Source organism: Anolis sagrei, chromosome 1 (assembly GCF_037176765.1).
Source record: "Anolis sagrei isolate rAnoSag1 chromosome 1, rAnoSag1.mat, whole genome shotgun sequence".
Lineage (NCBI taxonomy): Eukaryota > Metazoa > Chordata > Lepidosauria > Squamata > Dactyloidae > Anolis > Anolis sagrei.
The window spans coordinates 89,067,865-89,094,775 of record NC_090021.1 but is presented as its reverse complement, the minus strand read 5'-3'; the positions used below and the strand labels follow the sequence as shown (position 1 = coordinate 89,094,775).

At 37.2% G+C, this 26,911-nt stretch overlaps 1 protein-coding gene across 3 annotated transcripts in view; it reads right to left on the bottom strand.

Moving 5' to 3' along the window:
• Positions 1–869: 869 nt before the first annotated feature.
• The window catches only part of CEP85L (centrosomal protein 85 like), a 140,725-nt gene continuing 114,683 nt past the window's right edge, over positions 870–26,911 (bottom strand). For all 3 annotated transcript variants that reach the window (XM_060753244.2, XM_060753243.2, XM_060753245.2), the window contains 8 exons: positions 25,259–25,438; positions 21,720–21,872; positions 19,046–19,200; positions 15,180–15,297; positions 14,569–14,619; positions 8,488–8,595; positions 6,867–7,080; positions 870–6,184 (listed from right to left, as the gene is read on the bottom strand). In XM_060753244.2, the coding sequence (XP_060609227.2) occupies positions 6,024–6,184; positions 6,867–7,080; positions 8,488–8,595; positions 14,569–14,619; positions 15,180–15,297; positions 19,046–19,200; positions 21,720–21,872; positions 25,259–25,438 (1,140 nt within the window). In that variant the 3' untranslated portion in view covers positions 870–6,023. The remainder of the gene's footprint in view (positions 6,185–6,866; positions 7,081–8,487; positions 8,596–14,568; positions 14,620–15,179; positions 15,298–19,045; positions 19,201–21,719; positions 21,873–25,258; positions 25,439–26,911) is intronic.

The window sequence follows — 26,911 nt, the reverse complement described above, 5'->3', positions numbered from 1 at the left end:
AGTCTTTACATTAATTGCATTTGTTGCATTAGATGGAAATTCACAAATGGTGCTCTAGGATCACATTACAAGAAACCTACTAATGGGTGTTTCCTGTATGGAGCGGAAGTATGGGGCCTAAAGAGTGTTGGGGGAAAGTCCTTGAAGTGCACAGCATGGAGTTTTAGGATATCTTAGCTAATGCACTTAACCTTGACAAGAAGACTGTAGACCTAGTTTCCCAATGTGAAACTGATGCTATTTGGTTTGCAAGTGGAGTGCATTGGATTAGACTGAGACACAATGAGGGATAAGCCTATTGCTTCAATCTACGTTATTGACAAGTAAATAAAATAAAGCTTAAGTCAGTAATACATAACCAAGAGTGACACATCATGTGAAGAATTGTGGTTTCATCCAATCATTTATATCTTTGATAAAGTTACTACCTGAAACTTTGGTTTGTGACTTTGTACAATGCATAGCTATTGTAACTGTCTGACAATTCTCCACTCTACCCAAGTCTCCCATGCAAAAGTATCATAGCATTGATTGAATGATGTTGTTGTTCATTCGTTCAGTCGTCTCCGACTCTTCGTGACCTCATGGACCAGCCCATGATTGAATGATAGATTGTGAATATACTGGAAGGCTCGAGCTGTGATTTGCTAAGGTGGCTCAAAAGGACTGAGAATGCTTCAACAAGGTTTGTTCTTGCACATTCACTCTGCCAATAGCTCCACATATGTTTGGAAAACTAGCTCAGGCACCATTTTGGCTTGGATTTTTCACGTCCTTCCCTCTCTCTGCATTGGGACAGTCTCAGTGATGCATTTTCTACAGGTTGCACGATGGCTCAGTATTTTAAATAAGAAATATCAAACAAAATGTCTAGCTTTTGTAACAAAATTTATTTTTGTTCTGTAGATATAAATCCAAACATCAAACAAACAGAGTGGAAAAATACTAGTAATTAACAATGAAAACTTTATCATTTAATAAATAGAACTTTGGCATTCAAAATTCTAGCTGTAAACACTACTTTTAAAAAATTACAAAAAGAGGCAAGAATAACAGGCCTGAAGAGAAGAACCAGCCAGTGGCCCTTTAAAAACTAAAAAACAATAACACTGAATGTATTTTGATTAAGTCATGACAACTCTATGTACACATGAGGTATTCTAGATGGTTCAAAAACTGAACCCAATGTTGAAAAACTACCAGTCTTAGGAGACTGATCCAATACAAGCTTACTGTGCTTTTTCAAAGATAGCCCCCCTTTCCTTTGCTTTTGCCACTGATTATCATATACCTAATATATACAAAATTAATACATTCTGATTGAACTTCCTGCACCTTTTTCCCATATACATAAACGCTGGTAAAGAAAGACCAGACTACCTTTCCAAAGGTTAACCCACAGTATTTTGAAAATATTTCTATATATGAAAGTTGTTTTTCCCAGACTTACAAGCTAAAAACTTCTCTAAGCAAAGTGCAACAATTTGAGATACTCTCATGGCTTTTTATAAAGGAGAGATTATTATTTAAGCCATAAGCAAAAATAAAAGGCACAGAGGTATGGAGAAGTTAAATTAACAGATTTACAGATTCTTTTCAGCAATTTTTAAAATATGCATGGCCTTTTTGTAAAAGAGAAATGCTTTTCTTCAACTTTTGAGTGGAAAAGCATCCATATTTTGAATACTGTGTCAAATCGATCATGTAGAATTATCTATCCCTAGGTTGAAAAGTAGTTTACAGAAACATGACTGAATGCCAAATTTGGTTTTCTAAGACTCACCCTTAAGTTTTGGGAAAGTGAAAATTAAAACACACTTTACCTCACACTTCTCTCATTCTGGTATCTGGCAAGAAATAATCTCTCTCCATTCTTCCAGGAAAGTAAAAATTAAAACTCAGCAGAAGAAATTAAAAAAAAAACTTTGGTTGACATAGCAAATGTTTTCAGTTCTTTAAAAAATTGTAGCCGGGGCCAGTGAGTATGGCAACCTACTTAAAAATAATAATACAACTGTGCTTTTAAACCTACATATCTAAAATGTCAGTTTAATAGCCAACCCAAAACTCATTCATTTGGGAAATCTTGATCTGGGCTTAAATATTTCGGTTTAACTTCCAAATGAGGGTCCCTCAGACTGTAGCCGGGAGGCTCAATCAAGCTGCAGAGTCAAGTTTGCACAACTAACCTGAAACTCTCCTAGATATATGTATGACACTACACATATTACATTGCATATAAATAGATTTAGTCATCTAAAATGACTTTCCAAGCTTCCTTCTAAAATACATTCTTGCATTACAGTAGTTACTGTAAAACTTCAACTACAGAATTATAGAAAGACAACCTGGAGTATGCACACTACTAGTACAAATTTGTTCATGCTTGCTAACAGACATTTCAATTCCTTAGTAATATATATTTTCCAGCCCTTGGGATTGTCTTTTACATGGATGGCAAAATAAGTTGTCATGACTAAATCAGTCTACCAAGTAATGACCATTGTTAACCACATTTCTTTAAAAGCTAATATTAGTCAACCTTTCCTCATAAAATGGGTTGAATGGGACCATACACACATATAGTAACTGAAAATACTCATGCACTTCTTAGCATAAATATTAAACCATTTAAAGGCCATTGTAAACTGACAAGTTATTTAGTTATTTAAACAGAATACCCTCTTTAAGAAGATAATCCTAATATATAATAATACTGTGCCTTTATGGCTTACTTAGCTTTTGCTCATGCCATTTCTATCTTTGGCTATCATCTTCCTTCACTGACCTCACTTGACTGAGACAGAATCAGTCGTCAATAAGTGGGGGGGGGGGGGCTTTATATTTGGATTCTAGGTTCTTTCTAGGTTCTTGAAACCATAGATATGAGCAAATGGTTTCATGGCCTTCCTTCCTTTACATGGGAACTATGAGTCTAGCTTCAGAGAGAAGACTGGTGCTTTCAACTCTGATAATATCAAGCAACTGTTCGGGACCATTAGCAACTTCTGCACTGGGGATATTTAAACTAAAATAAAGTTGATAGTATCTGAGTAGGACATCAAAGAAATTCAAGAGAAGACTAATGACACTATTCATTACAGAGTGTGTTTCAGACACAGAATAAGACCCCTCCCTCACTGGGTTCCTTCATTCTGTTAACTTTCCAACTAGACTTGAAAAATAAGGTGAAAATTATTGCTTTCATTATGATTTATCTTCATGTCATAATGTAGCAAATCTTATTTGCTTCATGGTTCTGGATATTATGGTATTGCCTACTAGAGCCTTGCATATTTGGGATTTTTTTTTTAAAGCACCCCAAATGCTACCCTTCAATGAAAGCAGCTGATGCAAGAGAGAGAGAGAGAGAGAGAGAGAGAGAGAGAGAGAGAGAGAGAGAGAGAGAGATGTTAAATGTTCTACCTATTCAACACTTTTGTCTCTAAATACTTTGTGGACAAAAATTGATATGGCCTGATTCCTAAGTGCTCAGTAAACTTTCAGTATTCTAATTTTGATCAGATTATTTTCCATATAAAATTAAGGTAGTAGTAGAAAAACAAAAGGGCCTAATGAATTCCCCCACAGCCTAACCTTATGTATGGGGCCAAATAAAACTTCTGTCTTCGTAACATATTAAAACTACCCTTTGCTCCAAAACTAGTTTAAATAAACTTGGTCTATTTTAAATCAATAGAATATTTTCTTAGTTCTGCATTGAAGTTGTAATGCTTAATGTATGTCACCACAGAATCAGAGAAAAACAAAAATTATTTTCAGGTTGAAGAGCTTTCACTCACTGTTAGCTGTCTGTTGATATAAAAGTAAATCAGTAAAAACTATTCCTGACCACTCATCTGGAAACTACTTAAATTCTAAATGGAAACAACACTCATTTAGACTTCATTGTATTTGAGATTGCAGTCTTAGTATTTTAAATTCCAGTCATTTGCATTATAATGTTAAGATGGAACTTGCTTCATGTTCACCTAACGGTTTGAAGGTAATACCTACAAATGTGCCATTGAAAATATTGAGCAGTAGTAAAGATCAATGTTAAATTATTTTCACAGACAGAAAGCAGAAGAGCATAACAAGAAACAACAATTTAAATAAATATAATATTTTAAGAATATCCAAAATAGATTTTTGAAAAAATAATTACAAACATATACAAATGATGGTACAACAAAAGCCACACAAAAGTTTAGGAGGAAAGATCAATGTAACATTGACCCTTTTAAAAATGTATTAAACAGAAATAGTGACATAAGAAACTGAAAATATAAGTAATACAAGCTTTTGTTTAAATAATGACTGTTGGCAAGACCAATCTTATAGTCTCCACACCCTGTGGCTAAATGTAACTACAAATAAGCAAAATGCATGTTCTTCTTTCTTCCCTCTTTCAAGGAAGTATTCTATCTCAAATGACTGTTAGAATAAAGTGATATCATGTTTGTCTTAACAGAGAAGATGGGCATACTTTAAGGAAGCCAAATATCAAATAACATAAACCCAAATATCAAATGACATAAACCTTGAAATGAACCACGGCGGCTACAGACCTCCATTCCCAACCTTCCCACACTGAGTGGGTAGGTCTGAAGTAGAACTCTAAGCACACATGGCTCAACTCATTGATAATTTCCCTTGCTATATCCATTTCCCCATGGAAATTACTTCTCTAGTTTCCATCCTAATTCTGGAGCATTCCTGCTATGACTATCCACCAGGAACTATTTTACTGATACTTTATGGGGTCTTCCCAAAGAATAGGGTGAACCCCAAACAAACTGAAATTGTAGAATAATTTGGTACTAATTACCAACATGCTACAGTCTCTTGTACTTCACTGATGTACTTTTGTTTGTTTTAATCTAGCTTGCTTTCACTCAGAACAGAAATATGTTACCAAACTAATATTTTCAAACTAATACAGAATATTTAGAGGGTATAAGGGAGGATATTTAAATTCTCCAAAAGCCTTATGTTTTATCCGAAATATGGGAGTTTATTTTCAGCTCACCCCAAGTTGTTGATAACTCACCATCAAGTGCTAAATAAGTTTAACAAACTGAGGAACCAACGCAGTAAGGGACTTTTTCTTAACATATCAAAGCCATCTATCTCAATTCTTGCTCCATAAAACTGTTTTTAGTTTCAATGCCATCAGGTAGTAAAGGACTTCCAATATTTTCTCCAATCAGTTTCTTAATGATAACTGTGTACAGTGGGCCCTCCATATATTTCCAGGCTGTGGACCTGCAGATTCAACCAATGGAAGATTAACTATACAAATAGTAATAGTAATAGAATATTATATTTTTTAAAATAGTGTTCATTCTGTTTTTGCAAAATGTTTCATCTCGTCCCTATCCCGGATGGTAGCCTCACTTCTGGGACTCTCATACTGAGGGCAAAGAAGAGACTGAGGCAGGCCAGGGGAGAAAGGAGGGGAGGCTGCGGGTGCCCTTTGGGGTGCAACAACGATGGAGGCAGGGTTGGGAGGATGAGGTTTGCACATGTGCGAGCAGCTGCCTTTGAGGTGTGCTCGAATTTCCTTCTTGTCCCTTTATATATAACACATTTTGTGGTATCCACAAGGGGTCCTGGAACCAATTTCCCACTGAACCCCTAAGCTTGGCTGAATACGGAAAAATACTTGGAATACTGAAAATGGTACAGTAGTAGCAAGAGTGCCCTCCTCTAACACTCCAGTTTCTATGCCAGAAAATCATATGTATATCATTATTTTTACATCCTTAATTGAGGAAACAAAACCCAGTTTTTGTCAACAGACATTCTTCACAGCTTTGACCAACATTCAGTAGTTTTGATGAAACCAGATTTCAGTATATATTCTTGTCTTCAACTGATGATTACTTGATCCATGTGAATTAAGCGCACATGCTTGAAACCGTGTGTCTTCCAGTATGGCTTCTTAAAAGAAACACAAGGAACTAAATCCAGAGCAGCATTTAATAACTTGGCCATTGTTGCTGTGAGGCCAACCTTTATCATTGCGTAATGCAATTTTCTCCCATATCCTGAGCATAACACTCTGATATTATAGTCCTCAATTCATCAATATCCTTTCGTAACTGACACACTTCTGAGAGTTTCTTTGACAGCGTTTCTGTACTGTGGTAGTTCTCATCTTCAGTTGAGCAATTCATTGCTGTTATTTTTTGAGGAAAAAATAGGAAAGAGAAAAAGAGAAAGACAGAGAGAGTGGTCAGGGACAAATTTTCAGCAATTTAACAATTTACAAATTTTAAATCTTGTGTTTTCATGTTAATGTCATGAAAATATGCCTTTTCTAATATATACTGCCTTAAAATTATCATGACACTTTGCAGAAATAAAATTCATAAAATTCATTTTCTCTTTTAAAATGGTTCCTGAATGCCAATTAACAGAATAAAGACAAATCCTGCAAGAAGTGATTTTCATAAAAAGTTATATTTTCATCCTCTGAATAAATAGCTAACCAGCATTGCTATTGTAAATGTATAGAGCTACAATTCACCAAAACTAGGCTATAATAAATTTGTTAATCTTCAAGGTGCCACGTAACTCTTTCTTCTGCTTGTTTCATCAAAATAACACAGCTATTTGGAAGTTTAATCTATCTTCTTTTCCTCCAGAACTCATTTCCAATCAGGCTGAAAGGAAGCATTTTTTACAATAACCTTTGAGGTTTACAAATATGAAACAGGAAGAGACGTAATTGGCTTTCTTTATGATAACTAGAATATAATTGCTGCCTCCTCTGTATCTCTCACTAAACCTTCTAGATCTCCCTTTTGCAGGTAAGACTTCCCAATATGGAAATAAAGCAATGTGCATTTGTCACTTACATCTGATTCCCAGCAATAAGGACATGTTAGGCTCCTTGCCCTGAGCTCTATGAGTAAGAATACTGCAAAGTGCTTTCAAGTCAAACAAACAATGAGACATTTCCTTGAACAACTGATCAGCCATAGGCAGCTTCTCAGGCAGCGGTTGCTGGGACTGTTCCATCTGATGAATTTGTTCCCTCAAAGAAGCATTTTCTTCCATTAATATTTGGTTCTTGGTTTAAAAGAAATAGAAAAAAAAGAAAAAGAAAAAATGCAACATTTTAGTCTCTCGTTATGTCTATTGCAGATATTCTAACTCAGCACAGTTTTGCTAAAAATGGTCAGACATAATTTTCATTTAAAATAATACTGTGTTAAAAGGCCATATATTTCTGAGTACTAGATAATGGACAGAATGATTAGAAGATAGCAATGAACATCACATCCTGGTCATCCATTTCCAGAGGCATGCTTTAGAAATCAAAAACCAAACATGGTAGACTTTGCTTTGATCAAACAAAGCATATTTCCATAGGTTTATTACTTCCATTCTTCTCAAGCACGTGATCCATCACAGAATATTTTTATTATCTGAAACTGGGTATAATTGCTCTCAGGAGAAAGTCCATCTATTTATAAATATCTATACATAGAAATCTTTAAAATTAATCAAGCCTTAAAGAGACCACAATAGTTACTCCATCACAGGTTGCACCCAAAGGTTTGCCTTCCATTATTCCTTATATTCTGGTCCCAGAAGATGCACTCCTGACTTTCAGAGACTACCCTTTTCCCTACACTACAGCCCACACATGATTCAGCAGAGTTCCCTGACACTACTATGTATGGCATTTCTAGGGCGTGAAGGCAGTGCTCCCGGGCATTCACTGACACAAGCCCAGCTACATCTGGGTCTTACAGGATAATACAAGAATGCACAAATCCCATCACTGACTACACATTAAACTCGGTCACATCCAGCAAGTTTGGTTTCTGCACAAAACCTGTTTTTATATGCAGATTTCAATCATAGGTCTCTCTATATAGTCTCTAGAACCACACTCGAGGGAAGCCAGTGTCACTTTTTAAACAGAAGACAATTCTCCCCTCCCCACAGCTAAATCACAAACTGTTTTCAGTCTCCTGTGCTTCACCATAAATTTGTTTGCATAGCCTGGAAGCATGGGTTGCATTTTAGGAGATACAAATCTAAAGCTTCCTCGGCAATACAGGAGACTGTATATGTAAACACACACACATATACTCCAAAGTTTTAGGTTGTGTTTACATGAACCACATGCGCGTGTATTCACCGTCCTTATGTTGAGTAAAAGGCAGTCTACTTCAATTGTAGTAATGACCAAGAGTAGCATGTCAATGATCTTTTAATAATGCAACGTAAGGACCAGATCCAGATATGGCTGTTCCCCATCAAGCAAAAGATTAGCACTATCAGGAAGACTGTACTGGACATCCCTACATGGGGAAAATTCAAACTTGTACATATCTAGCAAAAGGTTATAGAAAATTTTGCCTTTTATTTACAAACCATGAAATCATCTTTTCCAGTTTTATGAAGTATGCAAAAATAGGAAACTAGGTGGGAGGCAATGGATTACATTTGTTTTGGAACACTTACCTCAATCACAGTCTTTTGCAAGTGCTGTGTACTCTTATCCTTATCTTCAAGTTCTTTTTTCTGCTTCTGAACTGTCAGTTTTTCTTGCAAAACCTTTTCCTGCAAAGACTACGGACAGAAAAAAAAGGAAGCAGGGAAGGAGGGAAGATATTCTTAAAACATGTTGTCCAAATAGTCAATAGCTCAAAGACTATAAACAATAGCTAACAAAAATGCCTACAATGAAAGGATCAAAATCAGGCTCGAAGAACATCTAAATTTACTACTATCAAACGAGGAAATGTGAGTTATAGGGAGTGAGAGCAATGAGTCAGTCTCATGAAAGAGAAGCCCCAGGAGAGCTGGCCAAAGCAGGCACCTGGCACCTCAAAGTGTTTGCCTTTAATCTTTAGTCTAGTCCACAATTAATAAAAGGAAGAGTATCCAGTATCATTGTCATCTTGAAGCCTGCATGTACTAAGAAAAAAACTTTTTGTTAGGAGATTCTGTACAATTTGTTGATAAAAATTTAACCACTACCTTCAATATCAACATTCAGCCATCTAGTTTTTTTAATTTAGAGCCAATAGTCTTCAACACATGTAGCCCCAAGGACATTTTTGTACCTCCTTCATTTTTTAAACATGAGAGTTTTTCATCCCTGAGGCTCAAGGAAGAGGCCATTTATCTTTGAAATCAAGGTGCAAATCTTCACTCTCCTACTCTGTGACATTGAAAATGTCTTTTAAAGTAAATTTTAGTGATAAGTTTGGTTTTGGGGTGTTGTTGTTGTTGTTTTGCAGTTTCAAGGGTTTGGTGCAGCCTATCTTCAGTTCTCGGGCTCTTGGATTCCAAATGTTTACCTATTCCAAAACTAAATTATTACTGTACTGACGAAGGCTTTCATGGCCGGAATCACTGGGTTGTTGTAGGTTTTTTCGGGCTGTATGGCCATGGTCTAGAGGCATTCCCTCCTGACCTTTCGTCTGCATCTATGGCAAGCATCCTCAGAGGTAGTGAGGTCTGCTGGAACTAGGAAAAAGGGTTTATATATCTGTGGAATGACCAGCATGAGACAAAGGACTCTTGTTTGCTGGAGCTAGGTGTGAATGTTTCAACTGACCACCTTGATTAGCATACAATGGGCTGACTGTGCCTGGAGCAAACTTTTGCTGAGAGATAATTAGATGTCCCTGCCTGCTTCCTCTCTGTTGTTGTGCTGTTGCAATTTTTACTTTGTTTTATCAAGGAAGAACAAGGAAATAACAACTTCCCAGACTTCTTCTTATATTTATTTATATCCCACTTTATCTCCTCTGAAGGGAACTCAAAGCAGACTGATCAAGTGTGTGAGGTCTCCAGAATGTTTCCAGGTTGATCACATTTGTAATACAAAGATGTCCTGGAGAATTCAGATTATCAAGTGCTGAGAGGAAGGTATTGAAATTGCATATATCACGAATGCAGAAGATTCCCGAAGTCCATAAGACAGAGATGTCAGATTTGTGGCCCTCCAGGTGTTTCAGACTCCTAACTCCCAGAAGCCCTTTCCAGCTTGTCCAGTGACCTGGAATTCTGAGGGCTGAAGTCCAAGACCAAGGAGAGCCACAAGTTTGACACCACTGTCATAAGATCTTTCTCACCAAGTAAACTCCTTTAAGATCCATATTGGTTAAGCAAAAATAATTGATGTTCTTATCACATATTTCCACTACTTTCAACTTTATAATAAAAGAACTGTGAACAATTGAATGAAATTATTTTCAAGTTTAGTCTTCTATTATTAAACACGTAGTAGCGTCTCATAGTATGGGACAGAAAACTAGCTAACAATGACACAGCTCTGTATCCAAATGTATTTTCTGACTTTTGATAGTTTCAGATATGGCAAATATGACTCTCTTTAAGCCAATGAATGTACTACTCTTCTTCCTCTGGCATCAGAACCTCAATTGCTCTGGAATGCCAATGACTCAGTCAACAGCTGTTAAGGTTCAACCCCTATCTGTGCATGCTGAAGCACAAGAAGGCATAGCTAGGACTAATGTGAATCCCTTGACCTCCACAACTCAGTTTTCGCAACAGCCCTTGAAGATAAAGGAAACAGGAGGCAGAAATTGGAACAGATTTGTTCCTAGAACAAAGCTTTATCTCTTCCCCTTAGATGCTTGCTTCCCTTTACTGTGTACGTCCTTCCTTACCTCCTGCTAAGTTCTGCCCAGAGTATATCTTTTGCTGTTAATCTCAAATTTCTAATCTTGTTTGTTTGCCTTTGACCACCCATTTCCTCTGCTGTTCCTGGGTTCAATCCTATGGCTCTTTTCCAACGCGCCTTATATTTTGCTTTCTCCCTTCCACTCTTATTAATGTTTAGCCTCTTTTCCCATCCTTATCCTTCACAGACTCTATCCTGGACCCAGGAATGGAATCAGGCTCACATGCTCCCTTCGTGTTTGTGGAATTTAGAATTTCAATCACAGTTCTTTTAAACTGTAGTTTCCCATGATATGTAACTGAGAATTATAATTGAACAAGTTATGAAATCTGGAAGGAACTATGTTAGTAATATATTAATCCATAGTTGCCAGTTTCAGATGAAAGAAGGAACCACAATTTAATCAAATGACAACTACAGCACCAGCTCCCCTTCATCTAAATGTTTTATAATTGAATAAATTACAGTTTATTATTCCTTGAATTGTAAGATGCCATGAATTCTAAGACATATTTCAATTTCAGGACCATTAATAACAAAAATACATAAGATACACATGTGATTCTCAGATGTACCCCATTTAAAAAAATGTTTATATAGGGAAAAAAAGTGTGTCTTAGAATTGAAGAAATACAGCATTAAACCAAGATCATTCTTTTCAAACTTATCAAAAGTGTCTATCTGGTTTTACTTGCTTTCAAGGAAGTAATTTACTCAATCTGCTAGTCAGCATTTTAAAGGAATCTGTTCACTAGACAGCTGAGCCATGTTTTTCCACTATAGACAGATACAAAAAAACATTAATTTAAGTCAATGAAGTAATGCCTACATATCGTTTCTATTTTGAATGCATGTGTATTGATTATTGAGGGATACCGCATGAATGCTTATTTATTCTTCTGCTCAGTATGTGGAGTTATTTAACTCAGGATAATTTTACATATATCCATGTTTACATTCTCTTCATGATTTACTTCCTTGGAATATAGGAATGTACAATGTTTACATTCTCTACAGGGTTTTCCCTTTTGGAATAAATAAATGTAAATGTTCAAAGTACCCTGCATTGGTCATTAGTAAAAGTTAAATTGCAGAAGACAAAAACAGGCAACTCATTCTATGCTTGTAAAGGTTTTCACTGGAAAGAACATTTTTCAATCTAACACTCTGAGATTCATTCATATAAAGTAAATTCATTCAAATAAAGCCTGATGTCCATTTTTCGTCTCTCAAATAAATCCAGCTCTGCTTTACTCAGAATACAACTGGTCTGAGAAAAAAAACCCTGTCTTAGGAGAAAATTTGAGCATTAACTCCCTAGTTCAATGGAAAGCAATGTCTTAAAAGGTGTGGATTTCGGCAGCCCAATCACAGCTCAAGATGAGGAGTGTTGGCGAGAAGTATTATGAAACAGAGGCTTGTCTCTGACAGAGGTCAGATAGGGAAAAGCTGACACAGAGATAAGGTTGATTTCAGAGATAGGTTCAGGAATTAACACAATTTCTGCATTTTAATCAGATTTCATTTGCTTGTTTTACAACTGTCTCTGGTTGACTCTATCATTTTTATTGAACTTTTACTAGGAGAGTGGGGAGTGGTTGACTTTATCAAGGATGATAGGTCCCACCTATCAAAATGTGTTCACCAAATCAACACATCCATAGATCCACATAGAAGGTGACCTGAAGACCAAGTGCCCATTCAGAGATGGGATTAAGGGAGGATTAGAATTGTATGGCCAGCCTGGAAAGAGGATTCATCACACTAGGCCACTACTAAAGAAGCCTAATTGTGACCTACTTCAAACTAGCTTCAGAGCATGGTACGGAATTGATGGATCTGATCTTCATTTTAAAACTGACCGGGGGGGGGGGGGGGGGTGGGTGGGTGGAAACACTGTACTGTAGTTATTTTGGTTGCACGTCTCAGTCAAGTTACTGATGATGGTGCTTGGGGATAGTTATTCCTCAATGAAGGAGCTGGTTATGTGGCATCCCACAAGGTGCTATTCTAGCCCCAATTCTTTTTAGCATCTACATGAATCTACTGGGAAAGTCATGGGGTGGAGTGTAATCAGTATGCTGAAGACACCCAGATATGTTTTTCAATACCTTCAAAGGCAGCCTTGGTCAAGGATAGTGTGGCCCCTCTAAATGACTGCCTGGAGGAGGCAATGGGCTGGGTGAAGAAAAAAACTGAAACTGAACCAAGACAAGATGGGTGTGCATATTATTAAGGGTCCTAACTTGAGACTGGAGGTATGTCAATCAGTTCTGGATGAGGTTACATCTCTCATAAAAGACTGGAAGTGCTCAATTCCTCTCTCCAAATGTCAGTTCAGATAAATGCAACAGTCAGGTGTGCTTATTCCTACAGTTGATATGTCAGCTTTGACCCTTTCAAGAACTGGAAGACCTAAAGATGGTTGTGCACGCAAGGTTGGACTTCTGCAATGCACTGCACATTGGGCTACCTCTGTACCAAGCTGAATTTTATGTATGCTATATGTTTTTAACTGTTTTTATATTATTGTGGTCATTGAGTCATGCCGTTTTGTAAACCGCCCTGAGTCGCCCTCGGGTTGAGAATGGCGGTAGAGAAATATAGTAAATAAATAAAAATAAATAAGTTCCGAAATTCCAGTTAGTTCAAAATATGGCAGTCAGACTAGGTATGTATGCATCTATGAGTGAGCATATCACACCTACCCTAAAATCACTCCACTGGTTGCCAATTAATTTCAGAGCAAAGTACACAGTGTTGGTTTGAAGCCCTACATGATTTGGGCCCAGGTTTCCTGCAGGATCACTTTCCCCCCATACGATTTGCCCTGGACACTTTGGTCATCTGGGGGATGTTTAGTCCAACCAGTCGGAACCTGATTGGCAACCGTCACCCAGAGGACCATTTCATTGGCTGCCCTAGACTGTGGAATGACCAGCTGGAAAAGATTCAATAGCTAGATGAGCTGTCAGAATTTAAAACACAATTAAAGAGCTATCTTTTCCATCAGGCCTACCCAGTCAATTTTAAACTATGAATTAAAATTTACATTTTATTAATATGAATGATTTTAATGTGTTTTAATCTTAGATCTATGTATTTTAATATATGTTAATTTTAATTTTAATTGTCTTATGTTTTTACCTATGCATTTTAAATATGTTGTACCCTGCCTCCAGGAGAGGCAGGTAAGAAATAAAATTAATTGTTTTGTTATTGCTTTTTTTTTAACCTGCCTTCTGTTAACAACTATAGCAGCAAAGTGCTCATGTGTGTGGTTACCAGATAATTTCATGTACTCTAAAATGAAACTCATTATCCAGAATATAAGTTAGGAATATAAATTTCTCCCACTAAAAAATAAAAAGCCCTTTCTTCTTCTAGTTTCCCTCTTTGACTCTCTGTCTCTGCCATTTACTCCCCAGCCTTACCTTCTGGCTTGTATGTGTGTACTCCTGCACCAGTCCAAAAGCCTTCCCCCTTTATTTGTAGAAACTTTAAAAAAATCCTAAATATCAGTGTATGCTCCAAACATTCTGATACTTGGGGGCCTTGCAATCACAAATGTGTCCTACAAGTGTGGCCATTTTCGTCCCAATAGTCTTAAAATGACTTAAAGAGGAGCCTTTCCAGTTCCCCCATTGTCACCAATGGTCTGGATCTTCCCGGAGTGAAAACAGAACTTCTGGCTGATGAATTGCAAAATGGTATTTCCCCCCTCCTGATTTTGAGAATTTCCCAGTAAATGGGAAAATGGGACAGAAAACGGGACAGAAAACAGGAGGAGTTTTTGACGAATTGCATGCCCCAACTAAAAACAATGATGAAGAACACAGTATCACCAATTTAAAAGAGCTGAAAACTGTGAAACCCAGTATCATTACCTGGATCTCTAAAGTCATCTGAGCAATCTGGTTCTGTTGATTGTCTATGACCTGTTGGGAAAAGAAGATAAATCATTTTTGTTCATATCATTACTGCCTCTGCCACCATTTAATTGAAGGAAAGCATTTTATTGTGGATTTGAAAATGAAAGGGAGATGCAGCTCTAAAAAGGGGTATGTGGGATCACAACTAGAACTAGCAAGACACTGATGTTAGTAGGAATGACTGCTTGCAAGAACTGCTAGTTGTGCTGTGTGGTAATGGAAAATGAAGAGAGATGAAACCATGCCCAGAAATGGTTAGGAAGCAATGTTGAAAAGTGGTTGCAAACTGGCAGGAGACTAAATGCATGGATGCTTACTTGCCAGCAGCCCTCATTATGGGAATATAACCAGTCAGTAAGTAAATGTCTGCATGGACAAGATGCCCATTACGTCCCACCTAATTCTGGCAGTGTCCCTCACCCAGCAGTAGCATTACTTCCTACTGCTGGCAATACAGCTGGGGGAGGGAAAAAGGCAGACTGGCACAATAAGAATAGCAAAACGGCATAGAGTTGATATAATGTTTGACACATGAAAGGGTCAGCTAACCAATTTAATGCACTGACCTTGCTAGCTTTGTCATTTTTCTCTTTGAGGCTTTCATTTTCACTCTGAAGCTGTTTTGTGTCTAGCATAGGAAGGCGGACACCATCTTCCAGGCATTTTTCTACTTTCTGCTGCAGGCTGTAGTTTGGATTACAGTAGGCAAAGAAAATAAAGAAGCAAATCAAAAATTGCTCAACTGCTCCAAAGAGAAATGCAATGCAGTATTTAGTGTCCAGAAAATAATTTTTGACAAGATTTAATAGACAAAATACATGCATTTTGCAAAAGCAATTTGTCTAGCTTCCCATTTGCACATCTCTGAAAAAGCTTTGTAGATAATTCATAGTAACATCGTGGCCTGGTTCAAACATAATGCTAAGCCTGGATTGAATGCTTTGTGCATAAGTGACTTCATATAACACTAAAATGTTGTGTGTTATGTATGAATTAGGTCAGTGTTTTTACACACTTGACAGGTTCATTTTAAGTACTGATCCTCTCGGTGACAAATCTGTCATCCTTGCAGAGGGACAAGGCTAATGTTCTTTGTTCAAACTTTAATATATAAGCTACTGAAGCAAAATTTGTCATCGTGTAATACTCCAGGGAGCCCTCAAAACCTCTATCCCTTTACTTTCAGTCTCTAGAGATCTAGGTTGCTTGGTTTCTAGTATAATATCTACATGTTTCAATCAGGCGTGCAAACTAGTTGCCAAGTACTAGCAGAAATAATCTTAAACTGATTTGCAGCAGTGTTTCCAATGTCTAGAGCCCTTTCTCAAAGAGGGAAGTTCACTGCAAGCCCTGAGCAACTCATAGTTTCAAGTAATTTCCTACCTGAAGCTTTCAATTCTGTTTTGCCAACATGGATCTTTTGCAAATGGGGTTTGCTGCTCTTTTCCGAATAATATTCTGAACACCAATAGCAGTTGTGTTTTTCCTTTTCAAGTATAATTGTTACAGTCTATCACACCTCTTTATCTCCTTTTGATTCTTTGTAGTAAGTGTGATGCACCACTAAATATTCGGTGGACTAACAAACGACCGATGACTGACAGGGCACTCTTGCTTTGCTTACTCAATGGTGAGGAAAGGCAGATTTGTCTACAAAGGCCAATTTTGGCTCAAGATGACACAAAATGGAATCTTTTTAATTCTTTGATCACTTGAAACACATATGTAGCAAAACATTTGTGGCTTTAGGAGTATTTCAAATTATAGAAATTTGAGATTATAAACTCTTTGGACATGGTGGAGTGGGCCATGGTGATTTAATAGGAACAGGATGTATCTTGTTTTATAAGTTCTTCGTTCTAAGCTCTGAAAGCGAAAACAAGTACAGTAATGCCTTATTTCCTAAAAAACTATGTAGAAAAACAAAAAATAAGAGAAATCAACAAAATGGTAATCTAAACTGTGATAGGGACACCATTCGATAGCAATGACTTAAAGGCACAATAACTGCAATCTGGTTTTGAGATCTTCAGAGGTTGCAGGAGAACTGCCTTCGCAAAACTCTGAGAAATATGTCTCCTAAAAACAATTAGTGGCAATTTGTTATATTTAGATGATGTAAATGTGTGAGAATAATAACTTTCCTCTTTAGGTTTCAGTATGGTTGAAAGCGGGAGAACAGATTATTTAAAATTTAGAAATTTGAGAACTTTTGGTTATCTGTAAATGTCTAATATTTCTGCAACTACTGCCAAAACTACCTAAACGCTGGGAAAAACAATCATCCTAGCTAAGATGACTAGCAAAAACTGATTTATGGGCTGCTATATCCAGTGTTTTCAACTGTGAATCTCTCTGAAACCATGGCAATGCAAAAGAAAATGTAAACTATTAATGCATAAATTAAATGGAGCTCAAGTTCTCAGCAGTCATGTGTGGGCTACTGAATGATTACAGCTTACAGTCTGCCTAGTCAAATTTATGTCTGCTTAACATAAACACTGGCCTAATTCATTCTCAGAAAATATTTTCAACTTCATGCACAAATAGGCTTCATCCATTCTATCCCCACAATGACATGCAAAGGTCCCAGAGCAGGGAGGAATCACACTTCTCCTTCACAGTATCTCAATCATCTTTCAAAACTAAAAACACAAATGATGACAATGACAATTGTTGTTTATATTTAGAAACAAGGCTCTGTGTCAAATATTTGTAAACTTTCAGAAAATAATCCATCAACCTGATGGATTATGCACTCACACATACAAGGGGTACCAGATGTAAGATGGAAACAATGCAGTCAGTGATTTGGCTAACTGTCCCAAATACCTAACCTTTCATCATCTGAACAAAGTGTCTATGGCACAAGTCATTCAGCAAGGGAGGTCATGAACTGAAGTGCCACAGAGTTTAGACCATTAAGAAACAAGTTTGTTACAGTTGTTGTTATTGCATAATTCCAATGAAGTGTTTCCCCCATTTCCTTTAAAACATATTACAAATACCCTTTTTCTAAATGAAGGGGTTCCTCTTAGTTTACTTTGTACTGCAGTGACACTGTCTTTTTTTACTATCCATCTGATACTGTGCCACAGAAATGTCACACTTTATATTCTTCTGCAATTTCTTGTGTAAAATAAGTAAAACACATGAATTGCAGTTTTTCAACAACCATTAAATAGATTTTCTCTGCAAAACATTTTTACAAACCTTATTTTTTCCTTCCTCATAACCCAGGACACCAGATATACTGGAGTGCTGAAAGTACTCTGTGAGTTAACAGGTAAACAGAAGCTTTATCCCAAAATCCAATATAAAGTCTAGTCACCAGATTGGGATGCTTCTACTAATCAACCCGAACAAGAATGTTCGCTCCTTTAGTCTTGCGTTTGGCAGCTGAATTACTGGAGGACATTCCCAAACTAACTTTATGAGTGTATCTGGGGAAGTTTATGTCATAGCAAATCTCCTAGTTGTTAAAGGTCTCAAAGTTCCAATTGTTTTGAGTGCAACAAATTAACACAGCTACTTTTCTGGAAGTTATTATCCTGAGAAAGAAGAACACTTGTATTATCACATTAAATATCCAGATTTTATCATCTGTAGAGACTACACATTCATCAGGTAGAATGGAAGGAAAAACTTTGAAAGACTGTATGGATGGTTCACTTGGCTTCCTTGCAAATATTTCCTGAGATATCCATGTCAGTTGGAAACAGTAAGGAATGTGCTAGAATCATAGAATCATTGAGTTAGAAGAGACCTTGTGGGCCATCCACTCAAACCCCCTGCCTAGAAGCAGGAAAACTGCATTCAAAGCACCCCCGACAGATGGCCAACCAGTCTCTGTTTAAAACTCTCCAAAGAAGGAGCCTTGTTAGCCTTGTTAAGCAGCAATGCATACAATTTTTACTTGTTTACCAGCAGCTAAAGAGAGGAACCTCTTTTAACACGTCCCAATGGAGTAGACAAGAAAAATGCCAGCTTTCTAGGACTTTCTCCCCAATGTGGACAACTTAAAAGTTTTTTTTTCTACCTCTCTGTAGCAAGTGGGAAGAGTAAACCTTTTCTTCAAAACTAGTTTGGAAGGTTACAAAACTACTGCCCCTGCCCCACAACTAAATTTATGGTGACAGCAGTGACAGAAAAGACATTAGCGCTATTTCTGATACCGTACATTTCTAGAACTAGATCTAAGTTTTCTGACAATGTCTCCTACTCTAGTTAGATACCTGGAATATTAGCAGATCAGAATTCTCTTGGCCATCAAGTAATCTCTTTATAACAGACAATACTTCTCAATTCAAGATGACTGTTGATGTTATAATAGAATGCATTTGAGCCCACTCAATATAACTAGATCAACACAGAACTGGATTGAAATCAACTATACGGAGAAACAGTTAGAAACAAAAGCAGTTTGTTATACCTCTGTACTGCAGTTACCAATTCCTTTTCTTTTTGCTTCTGACAGACCAGCTGCAATTCTTTTTCTTGATTTTGTGTCTTACACTCTTCAAGCTCGCTTTCCAACTCAGCCACAGTACCTTTCAACTGCTTGTTCTTTTCTTCAAGAACCTGAAGCTAAAGATCAAATATGTTTATGCAAGAACATGCTTGCCACAGGCTATGTCCACAAAAGGGGCTGATTTTAAATAAAGAGAACTGACTGTCCAAGTTCTGCAAAACTGAAGGAGCTGATTTGTGCTGAGATGCCCACTATTGACATGAGTCTGGAAGAAAATGAATCAAACCAAAGGGAGAGAGCTTGGCTACATGGCATCCTTTAACATTTTATGTGAACTATATGATACGACCCTATTATCCACAGGGAATACGTCTGAAGGATCCTACGTCTGAAGAACACCACCCATCATCTCAAAGATACCTAAAACCATGGGTAATAGCAAACCTTCCATTTTACTTTACTCAAATTGAAAGCATATCACAGAATTGTACTGGAGGGTCTAGCAAGGCCCATGAACACTTCAAGGACTTTTTTTTGGAACATAGGTAAGTGAAATCATGGATGCTGAATTTATGAATAAGGGTGGAGGGGGGGGGGTCTTACTGTACTATTTTCAGATTGTGAAATTCACAAGGGGTAGGACATACGATTGTCAAGCTAACACTGAAATGTATACATATATGTGAAGATGAGAGAATCAAAAATGGGAAGAGATACAACACACTGAGTATTTCAGCACAAACATTTCTTCAGGATCCAAAATGTTTTCAACATTCCACTCATCACTTGTGTCAAAAAAAGAAAAAAAAAAGAAAAAAAGACATCAAAACACAGTGGGCCCACTGTGTTTTGATGTATTTTTTTTCTTTTTTTCCCTTTTTTCGACACAAGTGATGAGTGGAATGTTGAAAACGTTTTGGATCCTGAAGAAATGTTTATTTTCCACAAACATTTGTAAATTCACATTATTTTGGAGCCTTTAACTCCAATTTCTCATTTACAAAATTCTGCCTATTAAAATAATGTTGTTTTGTTAACCAACTATAATAATAAATTCTACTGAAAATCTCATGTGAATTCAATAGTATTGAATAAAATATCTATGGCAACAATTTTTGATTCAAATAATTTCTTTGGCATAGTCAGTTGTGTGGAGATCTGAACCAAAACATGAAATCAAAATGTACACTTTTCAATATTCTGAATTCGTTTTGTTTTTTTAATATTGATTTACACTCTCAAATGACTTGTACAGATTTTTCTTATTACAACAGACTCTCAGTTAACCGGAAAGCAAGGAATCAGAACTCTCAGGCAACTGGCAAAAATAGAAGAAATACTATGTTAAATAAACATTAAAATAAAATCAATTTTATAATATAATAAATCTGTGGTACATTAAGTTAAGTTTATTTGCTTTTAATTACTATATTTCAATATGAATATCAAGTCAATACAGAGTGCATGATATTGTATATGGGATAAAGTATTAGTTATGCCTATTTTAATAGTAACTCTCAAGCAACCAGAAACTACATTAACCGGCATCTATAATCCCTTTGGGTGCTGGTTAACTGAGTGTCTACTGTACTTCAAATACTGTCAAAACAAATAATACATACAATAAACCTCATGACCTCTTTGAGGGATGTATCTAACTGATATGGCAAAAGTAATGTGCACATTTTAGCATATGACTAATTATGATAACAAAGACAAAAGGAGACAAAAAATCCCTGAATAAGGTGAATCTCCCTTATCACAAAAGAAAAATGCAACTGTGAAATAATTTCTGAAATAGCAAGATGTAACGAAGTGTGAGATACAATCTGGACAACTTCAATAATAAAAAGAGCCTATGAAGGAGGTGTGGGATAGAGTTGGTGTGAAGGCTAAACATGGCTCAGAAAAGATGTGGGGGAACATAACATATCAAAAGGCAGAGGCTTCCATCTGTGATGTTCAGACACAGTTTTGAACTGACAGTGATAAAGTGAAGGTGACACAGATAGTATCTTGAGTCAATACAGGCAGAAATGGAAACTGAAGCAGAAAGGGGTTTGAGTTTGAGAAAGAAAGATGAACTATTTATGGTTTTGGGGAACTTAAAGGTTGGTTTATTAGAGGTTATGATATTTTCTACTTCATTTCATATACTTACTCTTGCTTTTATTTCAACCCAATCCAGGAGTCAGGACACATATGCCAAAACTTCAGGCACCACACAACAAAAGTCCCAAATCTACATTTAAAGTGCCTAGTAACCCAATCCAGAAAGGGAATAATTGAGGGAAGAACAGGAAGGTGAGTAGCAGGAATCCTAAGAGTTGGTATATACAAACCAATCGGGGCAAAGGGATCTGCCACAGAACTCTAATGCACTTATTTTATTTATATGTTTGAGCACAATTTAGTGGAACTCTACAAGGTCCAATGAAATGCACATGATGTAAGAAATTTTGGGGGGAGAAATGCAAATGGGATTTATAGAGAAACATTCCCAAACTGTTATATCATTTTTATATTTTATCAAAGTACTCTATCTGCCAATAGTATGCACTTCAGTTTATATAATACGTTCAGAGCAAAAGTTCTAAGTGTGCTCTCTGTTTTCTGAACATGAAACACTAATTACCTGTTTACTTTGACTTTCAACATCATCCAGCGTTGGCAGGTCAGCCAAGTACTTTTCAAGGGTTTCAATTCTTCTTTGTTTCTCTTTATTCTGTTCTGACTCTTTCTGGCATTTCTTTTTCAGGCTGCTTATGTACCTGTCTCTGGTTTTGAGCTAGAAAGGGAATAAAATTATGTGCTTCATTACACGAGGCACGAAACAGATCTGTGCCAAGATTGATCCTCCCCCAAATAACTCAGCACTCACTTTTCAGCATAAAGTAAAACAGTGCTTTTATTAAAAGATAAACAAACCACAATAGAGTATTTATCTTCTCAATAAGCTAAGAGCTTTTGCTCACTATTTCCATGGTTGAACAGTTTTGCGGTCATTAAACACGTGTCTATCCAGAGCATTTTTTCCTTTAACACAGCAATTATTTGCCATAACTATATTTATTAGTGGGAGCAGGTACAGCAGGGGCACAATTCTTCTCCCCTAAGGCTAATGCCCCCCCCCCCCCCGGCCTTACACAATTGCTCAGCCCTGACCTACAGTCTTTTTCTTGCCCTGACCTATAGTCTTTTTCTTGTGCATAAGTTTGCTACCAAGTAAAGTTATAAATCCATGCCAGCCCAAATAGCATGGGACACCAAACCAAGCCTAACATTTGCTCTTAATAGTCTGATCTCTTCATCAGATGAATTTATGTCAAATAGCTACTTGATAGACATGCCATAGAACTTTAAATTATCATCTATGGACCAAGAAATCTTGGCATACAGCCTCTACGCTCATCAGATGTAATCAAACTTCTGAAAGACAAAAAAATTAATTGCAATACATTGGAAAGAACACTACCAAAGCCTCCTGAATCGCAGCTCCAATGTGGCCGAAGAGGTTCTCTCACAAATCCCACAACAACAAACCAGGGATGAGCTGGCCTAGTTTGGAAGAATTCAGCAATGCCATCAGCCAATAAAAAAATAACAAAGCCAGAGGACCAGATGGGATCCCTGCTGAGATCTTTAAAGAGGGAGGACCTGAGCTGACACAAAAACTCCACCAGCTCACTGAAAAAGTGTGGGTGACCGAAAAAATCCCAGCAGATTTCAAGGATGCCACCATCATCACCCTCTTCAAAAAAGGGGAAAGAACAGACTGCAGAAACTATCGAGGTTATCTCCCTTCTAACCTCCGCTGGGAAAATCCTCGCAAGAATCCTTGCAAACCGCCTTCTACCCGTCTCAGAAGACACCCTCCCAGAATCCCACAACGGCTTCCACCCCTCCAGAAGAATAGTGGACATGATCTTCACTGAACGACAGCTCCAACTAAAATACAAAAACAAAATCAACCACTTGACATAGCTTTCATTGACCTTGCAAAGGCATTCAACACAGTGAATTCCACCGCTCTCTGGACCATCCTCCAGAAAATCGGGTACCCTAACAAATTTGTGAACATCCTGTGGCTCCTCCATGATGGCAACAGTCTTGGACAGCAATGGCTACCTAAGTGACCCATTTAAGGTGGAATCAGGTATCAAACAGGGATGTGTTATTGCCCCAACTTTATTCTCCATCTTCATCGCTATGATACTTCATCTTGTTTACCGGAAACTTCCCACCAGAGTGGAAATCATCTGTCAGACAGATGGCAAGCTATTTAACCTCAGCAGGCTGAAAGCCAAAACTAAGGTTACAACAACATGTTATAGAACTCCAGTATGCTGATGACAACGTCGTCTGTGCGTATTCAGAAGAACAAGCCACTCTAAACACCTTCGCAGAAGCCTACGAGAAGCTCAGCCTGTCATTGAACATTGAGAAAACCAAAGTCCTCTTCCAGCAGTCACCAGCCAACCCCTCTCCAATGCCAGAGATACAGCTTAATGGTGTAACATTAGAAAATGTTGACCATTTCTGCTACCTTGGCAGCCACCTCTCCACCAAAGTCAACATCGACACTGAAATACAACACCACCTGAGCTCTGCAAGTGCAGCATTTTTCCGAATGAAGCAGAGAGTGTTTGACGATTGGGACATCCGTAGGGATACCAAGGTGCTTGTTTATAAAGCTATTGTCCTCCCAACCCTGCTGTATGCCTGCGAAATGTGGACTGTCTACAGACATCACATGCAACTCCTAGAACGATTCCATCAGTACTGCCTCTGGAAAATCCTTCAAATCTCTTGGGAAGACAAGTGGACAAATGTCAGTGTGCTGGAAGAAGCAAAGACCACCAGCATTGAAGCGATGGTCCTCCGCCATCAACTCTGCTGGACCAGCCACGTTGTCCGGATGCCTGACCACCGTCTCCCAAAGCAGTTGCTCTACTCTGAACTCAAGAATGGAAACCGGAATGTTGGTGGACAGGAAAAGAGATTTAAAGATGGGCTCAAAGCCAACCTTAAAAACTCTGGCATAGACACTGAGAACTATCCTACTCGGACAACGAGAGATTGCCTAAGTAAGTAAGTATTGTCTAACTTTAGAAAACATGTCCTCATGGTGCTAATCATCAACATCAACACAGATATATGTGCTGTGACAAGTTATGTTGACAAGGATGTTTTTAAGCAATTGTGACAAGGATGTTTTTAAGCAATTGAATTTAAAATCTATACTTTGAAATATAATACAAGGCTATCTAGAATACTGTTTAATTTAAGTACATTATGATTTTCTGGATGAATAGTTCATTTCGTCATGAATAAATGCAGAATTTTTAAAATTCAAACTTTGAGATACACAATATATTTTGTGGCTTATATCATTTATACTATCCATCAACTGAGAAATAACAGTGGTGATAGCTCCAAAGTACTTTTTAAAGTGGCATAATGATGGGGAAAGTTAAAGAAAATAAGAAAAGAACAAAAATTAGGGACTGGGTAGACCAATTATGTCTTGCATAACTAAAAACCAGAATATCAAAAACAATTAACTAGCATTATCACAATGTTCTGTTCTGAATACAGGATGCTGATATTTACTTTTACATCAAAATATAGATCACTGCAGTTCCTGAAACTGTTGTTTGGATCTTAATAGTACAATATTATTGTAACAGTACAAGAAGCTACAACATATAAATTAAAGTGTAGTACATTAGCGCTAATCTGATGCCTCTTTAATTGTATTTCTTACACCTGTGGTTGTGAACTAAAACAATATAATGGATGATAATCTAATCACAGACAGCAAAAATATGAAGGTAGTATGACACATTATTTTCTTTTTCTCCCATCTTCCAAAAAAATGGACTGAATCCAGATTATGAAAGTTCGTGACTAGTGCATCTGATTTCAAAGATACTGTCATCCAAATAATTTAATCTAGATGCAATCCACCTAATAGAACATCAATGAAAAAACAGATTTTCCTCCAGATGAATTAAATCATATAAAAAGAGGATTATCTTAGTGAGTCATGAGTAGCACTTTAAAAAGCTGCTATAAATGAGCATCAGTGTTAAAAATAGCTGATGGTTTGATAAAGTGATTATTTTGGTCGCAGCAATACATTCATTTTTGTAACATCAACTTGAGACCCACCTTCTCTTCCATCTTCTTCTTTTCCTCATTAGCCTTGTTTGCCATTTGTTTCAGAAATTCACTGAGTTGTAGCTCCTTATTTTGTACTACTGCAAGCTTTCGTTCCAGCTCTTCCCTTTCACAGTGGGTTGGAGATCTCTCTGAAAATGAAGGCTGCATTGCTGTGTTCTCATACTGAGGCTACATGGAAAAAAGAGAGAAGAATAGAAGGATGAGCGTGACAAAGTGAGTCCTGGAAGACACTGAAAGACACTGCTAGTAGCTCCACATTTGTGGAATAAAATTCCTCCTTCTTACCTGGGTAAGAGAACAAATATAGTATAAGCAGAAGCAAATCTGAAACCACACTTCTACTGAAAAAAATCTGTAAATTCACATTCTACCTAAACTTGAAAAGGTCTATCATAAAAATGTTGTACCTGTTCTCTAAATTATTGAATACTTCTTGGTTCTAATTCCATTCCCTGGAAATATCCTGTGTTTGCTCAAATAGTTTGTTATCAGATTTAGAGTCTCCTTGAAATAGATGGCTGTTAAAGAATTTAATCCATTATCAGGCCACAACAGTATTCTGCTCTGTCAGCAGCTATTTCGATCTTGGTTGCAGAGGTACCCTTTGGCAGTGATGTTGCCCATATACTTGTTACTTTGTGTTGTGGAGTGAGGGCGTCCCTTGTTGCTCTAAATTGCCTGATTTGTTTCAACAAAGCAAACTTCTTTTTACTCACTTTGGTAACATTATTTGACTCTGTTATGATCTCATTAAAATCCCAGGGTCTTGGATTCAAACCCCAGCGGTTACCAAGGGTTCACTGAATCTTTTCTTCATTTTAATCGTTTGCTGATATTGCCATAATTATTAACTGTTTATGTTCAATAAACATTAAAACAAATGACTGTTGTTTAGATAGATAGAATAATTCTTTACCAACTGGCAAGAGTGTGGAACATCATATTTGGCAGATTTTGCTGGACCATAAATCCTATAATCTCTGCTCATGACCCATGCTGTCTAGAGCTACCTGGTGTTTTAATCCAACTTCTGGAAAACCATAAATTACCCACTCTTGGCGGAGGTGACTCCTAGAAAACCAGTGTTCAAGGGGGAAAGTAAGCAAACATTCTTATTTTGATCCAGAGTTTCTAGCTAAGTTTTTTTAAATAGAAAGATCAGAACTTGGTGCAATATATTCTAATCTGATTAAACAAGTTTAAGTCCTGTAAAGCTGAAAAGTTTAGGTATGTAATCTCCAATATAAAGTGTTACAATCAAGGGGGGAAATCATGTTTGTGTGATTGTGACACAAAACAGACTATGACCCTGTTTCCCCGAAAATAAGACTTCCCCTGAAAGTAAGACCTAGTAGAGGTTTTGCTGAATTGCTAAATATAAGGCCTCCCACAAAAGTAAGACACGGCAAAGTTTTTGTTTGCTCCCCCTGGTGGCTGGAAGCTCCAATACCATCCCTGCTGTACAAGTGGTCCAGGAACTGCTGTGGGAGATCGTTACAGTCCCCAGACAGTGTGTGGGAGCCAGTTATTTTACAGCTCTTATTTTTTGTGGCCCTGTGTGTGAGTCAGGCAACCAGTGTAACCAGACAACTACTGTACATATATAATAAATGTTCATTTTTTTTGTTCAACAATAAATGT